The following is a 16,874-nucleotide window of genomic DNA, read 5'->3' on the forward strand; positions in this document are numbered from 1 at the left end:
CTGACTCACTTTTAGTAATAGAGCAAACCAAGCAAATGTACATATTCTAGCTTAATCTGAGTACTATTTTTGCTTCAGAGAGGCAGGAAAAAAAATAAGAAAGGTCTTTTACTTTGATTTGTATCAAGGTTTGCTAATTTAATTCAGGCTGTATTTTAGGTACATCAAGGCTATTCCTACATACAATAAAATAAATATATGTAGTACAGGATATGTCAGTTGTCAAAGGCACAGATCCCAAAAGTAATTTTCAGTAGAAGAATTATTATGGGTATTTAGAATAAAAAATAACTACATCAGATGTTCTTAAAATAAGCTACCTGCTAGTAAATGCAGCTTACTGCTACTGATATACTGTATACTAAGTATGATAAATACAGTACATAAGTTTCCTATTATAGAGTTGCACATCCCACAAGTTCAATTATTTGGACAAACACAGTTTTAAATAGTAATAGGAAAGAGGAAGATATGGAAGCATTAAAATTATTTTGATTCCTCCTCTCTAATTTGAAAATTGTGGTCTTGATATTTGATATTTTATTGATTGCATGTTTTCCTTACTATCAGATCCAAATTAAAATAATCTGTTAAAAATAATAAGATTCGAATAGATTGATTTGAATTGCACTGATTTGAATGGGCCTTTAATGGCAGCTGCATCTGGATCCAACATAATTGATGCATGTATCATTTTTAGCAGTAGACTTCTATGATGTACAATATGTGTCTTTTTCTTGAGAAGGTAATTGTAGAAATATACTTTTTTTTTTTTTTTGAATGGTAGAACCTTGTAGATTGAGCATCTGTCGTAATAACTTAGATCTAGAGATGAAACCTTTCAATTAGTTGGAACAATTCCTATTTGGAATTGTTATAGACCATAACATTGTAGTGATAAAGTCATCTCACTGAATAAATGCAGTTGGGATTTCCGCACTTTGAAAGGATTTCTAAAGGGAGTTTAGGTTTATTAAATTCAGTGATTTAAACTTTGATTTGGTTAGACAACTATACTCTAGAAAATCAGTGAAAAATCAACTCTGTGTTGTTCATAGTTTATCAGTAATTTTGGTAGAGTGCTTTCTGGGAAAGCTGGGAGTTCAGGAGCTACTCCTAAAAATCACTTTGGATTTTGGATTTTTATGTCTATCTTCCCTAGGACATTTTTAAATGATTATTTTTTTTATGCCTTTTATATCATGTAAGTTGCTTTGGTTTCTTTCTTTGCATGGGAAAAACAGCACCATATTTTCATCAATCAATCAATACATTTTTTTTCAGTGTAGCGCCTTTTGTTCTGTTTCCTCTCCTCTGTTCATGATTTTCCTCACTTTCATCTATTTCTTTCAACAGGAAGGAATATTAATAACATATTCAATGAGATTGGGATCTTTTTTCCCCTCTCCTTGCTAAAGAGAGATGCAGGACTCTCTTGTTTGCCAAGGATTTAATGCTTTTATTCATTTTCTGTTTCCTATAGTTGTTTGCCCAGCCTTCTCTGGGAAACCTTTGCATAATTTCCTTGAGATACATAACTGTATACTAATATTAAAATTTTGATGACTACAGACAGAAAAAAAATTACCACATTTGTTACATTTGCATCTGTATGGATTATTAGACTGCTATCTACTCTCTTTTCTATTCCACACATAGAAAATGATTGTGGATTTGACCCCATAATCATCTCTGCCAGGATTCTGTATATAAGTGTAACCAACTAAATATTTATCGGAAGTTAACTGACAAGACTTTTAGTGAAAATGCTTTCCTCTGCTTTCATTTACAGCAATTATTATTTTGCCTCTATAACTAGTTGTATGTAGTTATTATGATTGATATTAAATTTTATTAAACAAATTTATTTGACTGCCCACGTACCAAAAGGAGCTCTATGAACAAACAAGGACAAAAACACAATGATTAAAAACCACTCAAGTAAAAAAAGACAATACTGAACCCCCAATAAAAGTCATATCCATAGGTCAAATATACCATTCCTATCCCATTAACTTTCAGGCTACCCACACCTGGAAGAAAACCAGTTCTTCATTGATTTCTTGAAGGCCAATGGACCCATTGCCAGACTTGATATTTTGCATTCAATAAATCTCACACCTTATAAATATACAATTTCCAGAACCCATGAGCTTATAGGATTTGGTGTTGAAAATTTCTAGTAGTTTAATCCTTAATACTTTTTTTTAATTGAAAATTATTATAATACAATACAGTACAATCAGTCAGACAGTGTTATTTTTCTACACAGAAAAATATTGGACATAATATAAATTTGGACAAATGGGAGATGATTTGGAATAGTAACTATAAATTAACAAAAACGGCAACATACAAAGAAAACCAATAGACAATGCTATACAGATGGCACCTAGCGCCCGCGAGATTAACAAAAATCTATCCAAATGTAAACCCCAAATGTTGGAAATGTGGATGTCACCAACGTACCTTCTTTCACATGTGGTGGTCCTGTCCCAAAGCAATGAGGTAGTGGAGAAAAATTCAAAATTGGCTACAAGAATCAACCAATGAAAAAATCGAATTGATACCTGAAACATTCTTCCTGGAAATACTAAAGACGAAATATCAGGGGGAAAAAAGATATCTAATCATACATATACTCAACTGCAGCAAGAATAGCTTACGCCCAATATTGGAAAGGAAAGGACACACCACCAGAGGAACATATTATTCAGAAGGTTCTAGAATGTGCCGAAATGAATAAATTAACTTTAGAATTAAATGAGAAAGAAGACTCAGAATATTATACGGTGTGGATGATTGGTACAGTGGATTGATAATAGAATAAAGAATAGATAAAAGTTAATATAAATCTTAAGATGCATATGTAAATTACATTATATTACGATGAAAAGTAAAAGAGGAATAATCCTTAATACTTAAACTGTTTTGCTAAATTTCAGTAACAACTTACAGATTTGGATAAACTTGGTAGTAACTTACTGGTGAATAAAATTTGTCTAATGACACAGCAGTAAGGATGTTGTAACAAGTCCAGATCCTTGATACAATAGCAACACTTTAAATATAAAACAGAAAAAAGGAGTGATGAGAAATTTTTTTTCAAAGGAAGTTGCAATATGACAGATTTATGTCATTAATGATGCTGCAAGCTAAATGCAGCCACCAGCATGAATTATGGCCTGCCAACTCCTTGATGAACTTTTGTTTTGTGCTATTAAGGAGCATGCAAAAATTGGAAACTTACTGAGTACAATATGGTACATACAAAACTGGTTGACTCTATTCAGTTTGGTGGATCACAGATTGTATAGACTAAAGAACTATGTTTTGAGAGTCCAGTCAAATTGCTAAGAGCCTGAAAAATACAGAATTGTATTCCATCTTAGATTTATGTTTGAAATCGGAAACTACCAAGCATACCAAGAAAAATATGTAGCAACCCAAATTTCATTCTTGAATTTTCTTGTTTCTTCTCCTAGCATGCTATGGAATTGTTCAGGTTCCCACTGGACCATGGTTCTGTCGAAAATGTGAATCGCAAGAAAGAGCCGCCAGGGTGGTGAGTACACATTGAAAACATGTCAGAAGAACAGAATAAAACTTACTCTGGAAACAGAGGCCTACAAACAATTGCTTCGCCCTGCATCTGGAGAATTGGTAGCTTCTGAACATGGAGCCTCTGTAACATTTTTAATAGCTGATGTCTGTATTATTAGATAGTTCACTCGTAGGTCTAATTATAAATACACCACTTAGAGAGCATAGAAATATTTATCTCCTATCCAGGGGTGGGTTCTACTTACCTTTACTACCGGTTCGCAACGAGATCATGCGTGTGCGATCACTTCGCAAGCGCCTTGCTTCTGTGTGTGCGCCTTGCTTCTGCACATGCGCAGAAGCTTCTGCACATATTCAACTCACCAATGATGACATCTGGGGCGGTGGGTGGGACCTCCCGCCGGTTTTACTATCGGTTCTTGTGAACCGGTCCAAACCAGAGGCAACTCACCACTGCTTCTATCCATGTTCTATACCCCTGAAAAGCCCCTTTATTTTAGGTGCAATTACATTTCTGTCATACTCGTTTCCTTATGAATGTAAAAAAGATATCATTTATGAAATGCGCATACCTAATTTGATTTGTTTGAAGGAGGAAACAGTTGCTTTTTCTTAGGAAATAATTGAAATTTTCATAGGCCGAAGAATCTTTTCAATTCTAGATTTGCCAGTTTTTCAGGCAGTCCCTGGTCTTGTAGCTATGACAGGCAAGATTGGGAGAAAGAAATTTTGATATTTTTTTTCAGATGAGTTTGATTTTAAAGTCATAAAGGACATGATGATTCACTTTTACTTATATTATATTGGTACATTAGCAACATTTCCCATAGAAGGTTTAAAAGACCCAGTCACCAAGGTAAACAAGAATTGGTTTACTCTGTTAAACAAGGAGCAAAAAGCCCAAGAGACTCTGGACTATATAGTACTCAAGATGTAAATAAATTCATTGCCATCTACTGGCTAAACTAAGAAAGTATTCTTCTACAACTTATTTCTTCTGAAATAGCAACCTCAGCTGGTTCCTTTTAGTCTTTTGTTGGCTACTCCAATCTCATACCTAGCCAGAAGTCTTTTGATGTCTGGTATGCATCCCTCTTTTCCCCAGATTTAAAACATGAATGGATTTTGTGCAGATAATGAAATTGTCATGGTATAATTGACAAGAATGCCCAAAAGTTGTGATGGCCTCAAAATGGGGAAGGTATAGTTATGTCAGATGCAATCCCTTCATTGACTAAAACACCAAACCTTAATCTTGGCCACTCTGCGCAGAAAGAAATGCAAGATTATGAAAGGAGTGAGTTGTTTCCTGTTCCTGGAATTTTGAAAAATGCCAGTTTTGACAGTCTTTAGACCTAGCCCTGTAAATAAGCAAAAAAGATAGGGCTGTTGCATACATTATGCTTATTACACATTTGGAAAAAAGATGTGAAACGTCAGAAAAAGACAACAAAAGTGGGTTTAGATTTCCATAACATTGGCATATCCTGATTTGTATGTTAAAGGCAAATTTATGCAGAATTGCTATAATAGAAATAGAGAGAAAATTACATTTTGGGCAGAACTTTAATTACAGGACCTGTATGTGTGTGCTTCTGACCCAGGTGTGACTTCAAAGCTGCTCATCTCAATCTTCCTGGTTCCATACTTTTAGATTGGACATAAATCAGACATTTTAAAGTTGCCACAGTTGAGAAGCACTGGGTCAGATAGTTTTGCCTAAACCAAGATGACCCAGAAAACAGAAGGGAGGGGAGGAAGCAAACAAGCAAGCAAGGATAATCATGAGGGAGTCTAGCTGATACACAAGACAGGTTGTTTTGTGGGAGGGCTACATTTGTTAACTAAAATCTCCTTTGAATCAAACTTATCCATAATTATCCATAATTTAATATAGGGGGGCAATAGTACAGAGGTAATTGGCCTTTGACTTCCTACAGAATAATTTCTGAGCTTCCCAATCTAGTAAATCTGATGGTCTCTCATCCAAGTAGTAACCAATCCAAATTTTCATGATTATCCAAAATTGATGAGGTCCTGCTCTCTAACCGAGGAAGTGGGATTTATAATGAAAAGGAGTAAGAGGATGTTAGTAGTTAAGCCAAGAACTTCAGGATATAAAGAAATATATAGGGAGCCGTGGAGCAAGGAAGATGTAAAGAAAGAAAGGATGCTCATCTGCTTTTTTTGTGTGAGATAAGTGGAAGAGGAGCTTAGTTGCAACTTGTTGTTCTATTACTCTTTTGACTACCTTTCTGTCTGGGAAAATTAAATAATTGCAAGAAGCATTAAGCGGAGAAAGGAATGAAGTATCTGGTAATTCTAGCTAAGAGAGATAATGGAAGTAAATATGGCTTAAGTAGAAAAAAATGCAGTGCCTCTCAACTAGCACTCAAGATGGAACTAACTGAACCTTAGGAAGATTGCCTTTAATATTAGCTCAATGAGTGTAATTGCTGCTTACATTCGTAAAGGTTGAAATGAAATGCTCTAAGTATTATATCCACAAGAATGACTGCATATTTCCCAGTGGAGGAAGACTTGCAATGCGGATTCATAAGTTGAATATGTCCCTGGCTACTATAGTAGAAACAGATGGGTGGGAAATCCTGCTGCCTGGGTTCTTGCTTATTGTAGCTAGTATTTCACCTAACTCAGAGGTCTGCAACCTTAAACACTCAAAGAGCCATTTGGACCCATTTCCCACAGAAAAGAAAACACTGGGTGCCAAAAAACCTGGGTGGGCGTGGCCAATTCAACATCACTCCCAAGCAGTCATATGACCTGCCCCAGCCACGCCTACCCAGGTTTTGTGGCTCCCGGTGTTTTCTGTGGGAAATGGGTCTCTCTCTCTCTCTCTCCCTCCCTCACTCTCTCTTCTGTTTTTCTCTCCCTCTATCTTCCTTCCTTCCTTCCTTCCTTCCTTCCTTCCTTCCTTCCTCTCCCCTTCTCTCTCATTTGTTTCCCTCTTTTCCGTCATTCTCTCCCTCCACCTCTTTATTTCTCTCTCCTTTGTCTCCCTCATGTTTCTTTTTTTTCTCCCTCTCACTCTCCCTCCATCCTTTTCTCATTTCTCTTTTTCTCTCCTTTTCTCTCTCATTTCTCTCTCTTTCTCCCTTTCATTTTTTTCCTCTTTTTCCTCTCTCTCTCTTTCTTTCTTTCTTTCTTTCTTTCTTTCTTTCTTTCTTTCTTTCTCTTCCCCTTTTCTCTCATCTCTTACCCTCTTTCCCCTCTTATTTCTCTCTCCCTCTCTCTCCCTCCCTTTCTCCCTTCTCTCTCATTTCTCTCTTTTTCCTGTCTCTCATTCTCTCCCTCCATCATTTTCTCTTTTTCTCCCCCTTTCATTTCCGTTTTTCTCTCTTTTTCTTCTCCCTTTCTCCCTCTTTCTTTCTCTCCCCCTTCTATCTGTTTCCCTCTCTATTTCCCTCTCTCTTTCTCTGTCTCCAACTCTGTCTCATTTCTCTCTCCATCTCTCCCTTCTCTCTCATTTGTTCTCTCTCTTTTTCCTCTTTCTCATTCTCCATCACTTTCTCATTTCTCTCTCTTTTTCTTTCCTTTTCTCTCTCTCATCTTTTTTTCTCTCTTCCCCCTTTTCTCTCTTTCCACCCCTTTCTCTTGTGTGTATGTGTATGCTCCTTCTTGAACCATTTCCAAAACAGGTGAGGGTTGGTTTTTCGTTTTTTTTTTTTTTTTTTTTGCTGATGTTCTTTCTTCTTCTTTGGGTGCTTTTTACCATATGATTTAAATCAAGAGTCATTTCAAGTTCCCAGATAAATGAAGCTCTTTCATCCCCCTGCTGTGACTCCCTGTTGGCTGGCTGGCCCCGCCTCTCACCCTCCCATCCCAGTCACTCCTCATGTAGCCTGAGAAGGTAAGGGTGACGGCAGGGATGGAGACTCCCTCCGAACGAGAGAGAAGCACCCCTGTACTTGCCTCTCATCTCACAGAGGCTTCTTTTGGCACTTCTTAGTGCTGCGCGTACCTTAGTCGCTTGGGGAGATGCGCAAGTTGCTCTCTGCCCCGAGATGCTGGCCCAGGCTGGCTGCGGCCAATGCTCCGCATCTTAATGGGCTTCAGGAGGAGGAGGAGGGGACACAGTTTACAATGCGGAGCATTGGCCGCAGCTAATGAGCATGTTCAGAATGGAAGATTTTTATAAAAATGACAAGCTGCCTTGGAGTGGACCCATTTCAGGCAATGGAGAGGCTATAGGTACAAGAAAGGAGGTCATGTTAAATTGAGAAGTTCTCCATGTTTGTATGTTTGATATAAGTTGTTATATATAACGTGTTTCCCTGAAAATAAGACTGGGTCTTATTTTTTTTTTAGGCTTGAAAAAAAGCACTTGTGCTTATTTTGTGGGAGGTCTTTTTTTTTTGAGGTGCAGGGGGCAACGAGCATGATCACCTCATGGCTGCTCGGTCCCTTAATGGCAGCCCACGGATCAGCTGATCCAGTGAGAGCTGGGAGTTCTGTCTCTCCGGGAGCACCTAGAGATGTTTCTGGCACATTCTTGCCAGCCCTAGCCCTGCCATAGCACCAGGCAACCTTGCAGCTGAGAGCTCCTCTCTTCCGCAGCTCACCTGTGGCTATTGAGCAGGTGGCGAGCATAGTTTGCACTCAGGTGTTGCTCAGGCTGCTGCTAAGATGAGGCAGAAAGCCATACGGCCCATCAGAATTGGCTCCCCCCCCCCCTACCCGGTTGCTGCTGCTTCAAAAAAGGACGAAAACCCAGGCCAGGATTGGGTCAGAGCTGTTGCCGCTGCCAGCTGAGATCAGCAGGTCAATTTCGGTGAGGAAAAGAGGGAGAGGAGGTGCTGCCATTTCTCATATTCTTCTCCTCCCCGATAGTGGCGGTGCATTCAGCTGACCAAATCTGGCCTGCTGATGTCGGCTGGTGAGGGGAGAGAGAGACAGAGATAAAGAAATGAATGAACGACTTAGTGTGTGCCTTCAATTGGCTTCCAGCGCTAGAGAGGGCGGAGAAGGGAAGCAGCCAGGCTGCTATTACCTTTCATTGGAGCGTGTGGAGTGAGATGGGGCTCCTCTTGCCATCTCTTCTCCTCCCCTCGCTGGGCATGGCAGGGCTTCCTGCCCCTCGCTTAAGCCACCCGTCCCCTTTATCGAGGGGATGGCAGGTGGGGAGGGGGTGTATGTCTCACTCCACGCATCTCACTTCTCCCACCCCACCCCTCAAAATAGGGGGCGGGTGGCTAAATGAGGGGCAGGATGCCAGCTATGCCAGTATGATGAAGCTCCTGGCGGTTCTGCTGTTCATCCGTGCAACGGCACAACAAGCCTTGCTCCAAGAGGCGGTGACATGATGAGTCTCACAAAGACTCATTTTTGGCGGAGTTTGGGGGAGAGAAAGAAAGACTTCTGCTGCTTCTGCTGCTTTTGTTGCATGCAGCCAAAAGTTCACAAAAGGCAGGAAGGTGAAATGCCAAACTTAATTCACACCTCGTGTATGGGCTGCCCCAGAGCAAGGTGGGGATGGGGAGACCATCGGAGGCACCCTATCCGGCCCCTCCTGCTTCAGATTCGCCTTTGCCAGGGCAGCAGGCGCTAGAAGGGCGCTGTCCTGAAGCCTCCCCGCCACTTGGTTTGGGGCGGATGGTGCCTAGCAGGCCCAGGTGTGGTGGACGGGCAGGCAGGTGGAGCGGAGAAGAGAGATGTTGCAGAGGAAACTCTTTTAAACCGTGGTCACCGCCTGTTCCATAACCACAAGGTAAGCTGCGGAACAGAGGGGCCCTCTGCTGCAAGGTTGCCTGGCGCCATGGGCAGAGCTGAGGCTAGCAAGAGTGCATTGGAAATATCTCCAGGCACTCGGAGAGACAGAACTCCGAGTTTGGGCCTCACTGGATCAGCTGATCTGCGGGCTGCAGTTAAGGGGCCAAGCAGCCATGAGATGACTGGGGAAGGGAAGGGCTGCCTTCTGTGCTGCCCACATCCATCCCCTTCACTAGGGTTTATTTTTGGGGTAGGGCGTATATTACTCCCACCCCAAAAAAAAATGGGTTAGGCCTTACTTTTTGAATAGGTCGTATTTTCAGTGAAACATGGTATAAATTCCTCCTTTACAATCAGGAAATGATCTGTATGTATTACTAAGTAAAAAGGAAAAATGAGTCAATTTCTCATCCATCTGGTATATTTAGGTTCAAGATAACGTGTATAGCAGTACTCTTGCATGATGAGTCTGATTTACAGTAATCTTTTAAGATACATCATTCCCCTGTTTGATTGAGGACAAAGGAAATTCCTCCTAAAAAATAAAAGAGAAAATAAATATTAAGATTAATTAAAATTAAAACAATCTTTAAACTTGTCAATTAAAAATGCAGTTAAGTATCTGCTCAAAGGCAAAAATAGAAAACCACAAAAGGCAATGTGTATTTATAGTCCTGGAAAAATAATACTAAGGGGCGGGAAGGTAATGTTTATACTAAATTTTCTACTTGAATGCTCAAATTGCAACCTCCTAGGTACAATGAGATACTTTCAAGAGCTCAAATAACAGTAGAAACTAGATAGTAACAAGGTAGACCCCACTACTGGTAATATTCTAAGTGCCAACAATAAAACCAGTTTTGCTGCTCCAGTAAAGAAAGCAAAGCATCAGTAACTAGTTCAGTAGCCTCTATTAAATCCACTTACTGAATTGTGGCAATAAGGTTTCTATGCAAAACTAAAGTAAGCCAACAATAATGTGTAATAAAAGGCAATCAGATAGGAAAACATCTGTCAGATTTCTTTGGGAACCAAACTATTTAAGTATGATGAGTTCATAGACACCTATGGCAAAATAATTCATAATATTGGCACAAGCGATAAACATTCAATCTGCTACTTTATGTAAGCTATCACAAAACATGAAAAGTAAAAATTCTGTATATTTTCTTGTATAGAAATTTATGCTTTTGATATGGCCTCTCAGCCTTTTTAAAGTAATAGAATAGAAATTAATCAGATTATGTCCTGATCTGAGTAAAATTTTTAATTATGTTGAAATATTTTCATTTCCTTTAAAATCAAACACATACACAAGCAATCATACACATTTTTATGCACCTAAATGAAAGTTAAGGAGAAAAAATTATGTTTGCAAATTTCCCATATATTGGAATGCATTCTAACCACTGCGCCACCTCGGCTCTTATTGCAAGTTTTTGGATTCTCGTTTAAAAGTATGCCTCTTCCTATTTCTGAATTGTTCACATGGATTTAAATTATAAGGAATTTGTTACTTATAAATGCCCATTGGGGCATTTCTTAATTTATTTAGCCTGTGGAGATTCTCAGTCACCCATCATAGTTCATAGTTGTCTCAAAGATACTTTTTCAAAAGGCAACCAGATTGGGTTTTTTTACCCTTGAGGAAGAAGAAGTTTCATTTCTCATCCAAGAAGCTTCACTGATTCTGGCAGGATGGTGTGGCGGGGCAATGGAAGGATTAGTTCTGACAGGATGGGAGAGGGTTGGAAGAATCATATTTCTTTGCAGTTATCTGGTTGTTAGCACTTTCCCTGAGAATTTTGGGGGACACTTGGGTTTTATCTGTGCCCTAAGGGTCACCTATATTGTCACCTGTGAAAATGGGGGTGAAATTTTCTTGGAAATGCTGAAAGGACTAAGTTGTAGACAGGAGATAGGTGATGTCTTATCTCTTCCCTTCTGTTGAGAGAGGGCTGCTCGATGTTAACATAAATGGCCTCTTTTACCCCTCTTTCAAACCAATAGTGTGAATAGCTTTCTGTTTTTATTTATAATAATTGGTATAAAAATCATGCAAACCATTTATAAATTATTTTAAATGCAGCTTTTCTGTCTTATACCAAACTCAAATGTTAAAAGTAAGCTCTTTCAAAAAGTAACTCATAACTAAGGGAGATAACATGTACTGTGCAGTTATTTTATCTTTTTTTGCTTAACAGAGCTTATTTGGTACAAAGAAGGAAAAAAAGAAAAAAAAGGGAACACTATAAGGTTACAAATAGAAACTGCCATTATTTGGATTTTGCCCCCTCCCCCAGATATGCACACAAATAAAATTCCATGAAATAAGCTGAATGTTTGCACAATATAAGATTTTTTAAAAAGGAAAAGAAAATACTCCAGGTGCTAGTGAAAATGTGTATAGATGTTATGAGCTAGGTTGCTTTAAATAAAATCCTTTATAAAAGGCAGTACAAAACAAACCCATGGGAACAATTTATACATTTTAATTTACAAAAATAATCAGCTAACCAAATCAAACAAGGCACTTTCCTGTTTGTTACATAACAGGAACACAATTTCAAAATAAATTTAGTGCAGTAGGGCAGAGGTTTTTAAACTTCTTCAGCAACGAAACTTATTAATTAAAAAATAAATGCTGGAACCCCTGATCAAGAATAGAGCTTTACTGATAGAAAATTATCGGTTTGAGAGGTTTTATTTATTTATTTGCCCTTAATCTCTCATGAAATTTCATCAAGTTCTTGCAGAATCCTAGTGTTCTAGTATTCTAGAAAAACCCTGCATTACAACATAGGGTTGCAGCAGTGACTTCTGGTTATCGGATTCTATATAAAATAAGCACAGGTAGTCCTTGTTTACTTACTACAATTGGACCAGCAACTCAGAGTCACTAAGTGAAACTGATTATGCTTATGATTTTACCTCACCTTTCCTCTGATTTATAGATCTGTGAAGGTTGCAAATGTGAGGATTTGTTGCAAAGTTAACTGTTGCTAAATGAGGGGGTCACTAAATAAGGATTACCTGTACTATAAATCACCATAGTTTGGTGTGTGTGTGTTCCCACTATTGTGTAAAAAGCAATATATGGATTTTCCTTAATTCGTTTTCTGCTACCTTCCTTCATTTTGTGCTTTCTGCACTAAACAAACTTTACTTAGAAATACCCTTTGAAATGGTTCTTTATCTCTGTTTTCAGAAATGTTTTGAATGGTTTTTTTTTTCCAGAGAAAGAGCAGGACAAGAGGGTAGAGTGCATCAGCTCAGACACTGCAGGCTATAGAGTAACTTTAATCAATTTTTGCTAAAGCCCATTGAACACCCACCTTCATTTTCCAAATCAGCACAATCAATGTGTATCCTACATACTCAGGCAATCCCAACTGTTTTATTAGCCACAGAGAACCTTGAATTAAATTCAAATACAGTTTTGCTGGAAGAATCACCCTACAGCTGCTGCTTCTTCTTCTTCTTCTTCTTCTTCCTCCTCTTCTTCTTCTTCTTCTTCTTCTTCTTCTTCTTCTTCTTCTTCTTCTTCTTCTTCTTCTTCTTCTTCTTCTTCTTTTTGGAAAAGTTTTTCAGTTTTATTTCTTATACACATAATATAAAATGTACACTTTCTTATACATAATTAATCATACATATACATGTTTTCCTTAAAGAAAGCATTAAAATAAGGCATTTTAATTACATTAGGAGTTGCTTTTCTACCCTTTCTTCCCTCATTTCACAACAACCCTTCTTCTTCTTCTTCTTCTCCTCTTTCCCTTCCCTCTCTCCTCTCCTCTCCTATTTTCTCTTCCCTCCTCCTATCTCCTCCTACTTCCCCTTCCTTTCCCCCACTCCTCTCTTCTTTTCCCCTTACTCACCTTCTCTCCTACTCCTATCTCCTACCCTTCCTTCCTCTCTTTTTCCCTTTCTTCCATTCTTCTCCCTCCCTCTCGTCTTCCTACCCTCTACTCCTCTCTCCTTTCTATCTTCTTTGCTGTGGAATATTCTCCTTGTTTGGTATCCAAACAACTCCTGTATTCTAATAGTATATACTTTCTTTCAATTTCTTTTCTGATTTATTCTATCAGTATGATCATCATAAGTGTACACTTATTCTTATTATCTTCTTTCTTTTCCCCACTCCCATCCCCCTTTTTCATTTACTCTGGTGTCATCTGGGTTTCTATTTCTTTTTTATCCTCTCCCTCATTTAACTTTCTATTATCTAAATCATTTATCTATCCTCTTATCTTCATATTTCTTTTCTAACCATATATAAAACCTCCCCCTGTCTTGAAATACACTAATTCCTCTTTATCTCTTATTCTTAGAGTTAATCTATTCATTTCCACACAGTCTAAAATCTTTTTTATTACTTTACCTTCTGACAAATTTTTTTCTGTCTTCTAATTTTGTGCAAACACAATTCTTTCTGCTGTTATTATATGTATAGTTAAATACACATCTTCCTTACTATATTTTTCTGGGAGAATACCCAATAAAAAAACCTCTGGTTTAGAGTTCTTCCGGTGGCACCGCAGGCACCGAAGATGCTCCTTTTGTGAGCGCCAGCTCCGCGATCTCGTAAAACCGCTAGAACAGCGCAAATCAGCTGTCTAGCGGCTTGGAAACTTTCTCCCCAGGAAAAGGGGAGGAAGAGAGCAGACGGGCATAGGTAGAGCTCCACAAGGAGCCTCAGGAACAAGGGTGAGAGCTCCCTGGAAGCCCGACAGAGCTCCAGATCCGGGACGTTTCTGCTTTAAGCAGAAGAAGACGCCGCGACCATCCCTGCAAACAACGCTTGGAATAAACATCATTTGGAAGCAGGCTGAGCAAACTCAGGAGAGATCAGATTTGCAAGTACTGAACTTTAACTCCAAATGTGTATTACTTCCTTCTGACTTATTAAGGGGAGAAAGTGAAACCAAGATGGCGATTGAGCTTTAATGGGGCGTGAAAGTGAAAGTTAAAGAGGAAAGTTTCATTTAGCGCTGGTAGCCCCTGTTCAAAATTAGAGATTTTTGCTTCAAAAAAAAAAAAAAAAGATTAAAGGCTAAAAAGACTACAGCAGTGATTTTTCAAAAAAAGGATTGATATTATTTAAAGACTGGGAATTTTTGGATTTGGTGGATTTGTTGTTCTGGCTGCTAAATAAATTCAAATTGGAAACTAAAAATGGCTTCATAACAAGTAAAGACTATTGTCCCCAAAAGTGCTGGGACCTCGCCAGCTCAAACATCTAAATTGCAATCTCTCTCTGTTCCAACGGAATCACCAATATTAACACTTGAAATGTTGCAGAAAACACAAGCCTCTGTTACAAAAAAAAATACTTCGGTGTTTGAGGATAAAATTCGAGATATTGCTGAGGAGATAGTTCAAATTAAAGAGATTATTCAAAAGCGAAATCAAGAAATTAGAGAAGATATTATCATGGTAGTTCAAGGTCTGGCAGGCCATATTGAAGCAGTAGATGAAAAAGTGGAAGAAATTAATCAGTCTAATGAGAACTTGGAAAATAAAATGGTGGAGGTCCAGGATAAGATGGAAAGAGCAGAGGCGGAGGTGATAATGATACAATATAGAGATATGGAATTTGCTTTGAGAATAAGAGGCCTCAAAGAAAATAAGCAAGAGAATTTGAAAGAGATCTTTTCAGAAGCATTTGCACAGATAATAGGAGATCAAAAAGCAAATCTTGAATGGCAAATTGACAAAATTTATCGTGTCAATTCATGGGTTGCCAGACAGAAACATTTACCAAGAGACATTGTAGTCTATTTTACAACAAGGAGAATACGCAATGAAATCCTACAAGTCACTTTTAAAAATAAACTTCAAGTGCAGGGGCAGGACGTTTTGTTTTTTTTTTTAATTGAAAAAGTTTTTCAAATACAATTTTTCCCCCTTTCCCCCCCCCACTCCCTAACCCCCCCTCCCCCTCCCCTCCCCCCATGGCTTCTGCAAGATGAAATCCAAATTAATATCACATTATATAATACTTTACCACCCTTTTACACCACCCCCTATGTGCTAAACATTTCTTTCTAACATTATTATTATGTCCCCCGCATACTATACATTTCAAACCACATTCGGCTATGAAACTATATAATAAATCCTGATTTGGCATTTATTCTACTCATAATACACCCCCATACGTATATTTCTTAACTCAAATCTTTTAAGTATATTAATATCTAAACATAACATCCCTTTTCCTGAACTAAGCAATCAGTAACATTACCTATCACCTTGTACCATATATATTTTATTTCACCCACTATCCTACAGGTCTACCATACATAATATATTTAATATCTTTATTCTTCTGCCCATATCACTAAAAGATATTTCCATATATAAATAAAACCCTCAGATGACTTTAAATTTGTATTCCATATAGTATCTTCTGTAATGTCTTTCAACTAGATTGTTAATTCCATCGACCATGTTAGGGTCCTGCTTCCAACAGTATATTCAGTATCTTCAATTACCATCTGCCCCCATCATTAATAAGTATTTCTGTATATGAGAAAAAAAAACCCGAGTGACTTTATATTTATATTCCATATGGTATCTTCTGTAATGTCTTGTCTAGATTATTAATTCCTACAACCATGTTAGGGTAACAGCCAGATAATCTGCATGCCCCTATTCCATAGTTCTCTTGCCTTATAGCTCAACATATACATAATCCATTTTTCAGAGAGTCCAAAATAGAAAGTTCCAATCCGATCAATCACAGGCCATCTTCCACATCCCATAAACACCAGCACTGCAGAGATCTGTTATTCTTCTTAAAATAGTATAAGTCTGTAATTTGCCTCAGCTATATTTTCATGTATCAGCCTTCTATAAATCCCGCTTATTATATTTAATCGTCTCTTAAATAACTGGCATAATCTGTTGGCTAAGAAAGAATTGTAGTTTAAAATTTTTTAGTTTTGTAGAACCTGCTTCTTCTTTTCTTAACTTGTGGTTTAGATCTCCACCCTGGTTGCCCTTCTAGAACTTGTATATCAGCTGATTGAGTTACATGCTGGTCTTTAACTTGATAAGACATCAAATCGAGATCCGAAGCCACCTCTCTTGTATTTATAGGTGATCCAGCTATAGCCTCTGCAGGAGAATCCAAAAGCGGCTCATCCAAAAAGCCCTCTATAACTTGTCGTTTTTCCATTACCTCCATATCCATCTGCTTAGCCTAAGTTTCAATCTCTTGTTCATTTTGCTTTTCTTTATCCCCCTCCTGTATTTATTTATTTGTTTATTTGTTTCCATTTCTATACCGCCCTTCTCCAAATAGGACTCAGGGCGGTGAACAGCCAAAGTAAAAAACAGAACATACAAAATTTAAAAACAGTTTAAAATAATTAAATATTTTGGCCGTAAATTAAAACAACCCAATTTAAAATCAATTTAAAATTTAACTCAAGCCAGCCCAGTTAGTTGAAATAAATAGGTATTCCTGACACTGATGACATACGTGGAGATGTTGGGCCCATTTTAAAAACCTTGTAGTAAAATTCTTCCGCTTTTTCAACAGTGTTTAATTGATATCTTTCTCCTTGATATCT

General features: G+C 38.0%; 1 protein-coding gene across 14 annotated transcripts in view; it reads left to right on the top strand.

Annotated features, from left to right (window-relative positions):
• The window catches only part of MLLT6 (MLLT6, PHD finger containing), a 180,112-nt gene that overhangs the window by 63,971 nt on the left and 99,267 nt on the right, over window positions 1-16,874 (top strand). For all 14 annotated transcript variants that reach the window (XR_015733804.1, XM_034415653.3, XM_087892107.1 and 11 more), the window contains exon 2: window positions 3,486-3,565. Coding sequence is in view for 11 of the 14 variants with exons in the window: in XM_034415651.3 (XP_034271542.1) it covers window positions 3,486-3,565 (80 nt within the window). In the remaining 3 variants the exon portion in view is untranslated. The remainder of the gene's footprint in view (window positions 1-3,485; window positions 3,566-16,874) is intronic.

The sequence above is a fragment of the Pantherophis guttatus genome, chromosome 4 (assembly GCF_059756535.1).
Source record: "Pantherophis guttatus breed Tessera chromosome 4, ASM5975653v1, whole genome shotgun sequence".
Classification (NCBI taxonomy): domain Eukaryota; kingdom Metazoa; phylum Chordata; class Lepidosauria; order Squamata; family Colubridae; genus Pantherophis; species Pantherophis guttatus.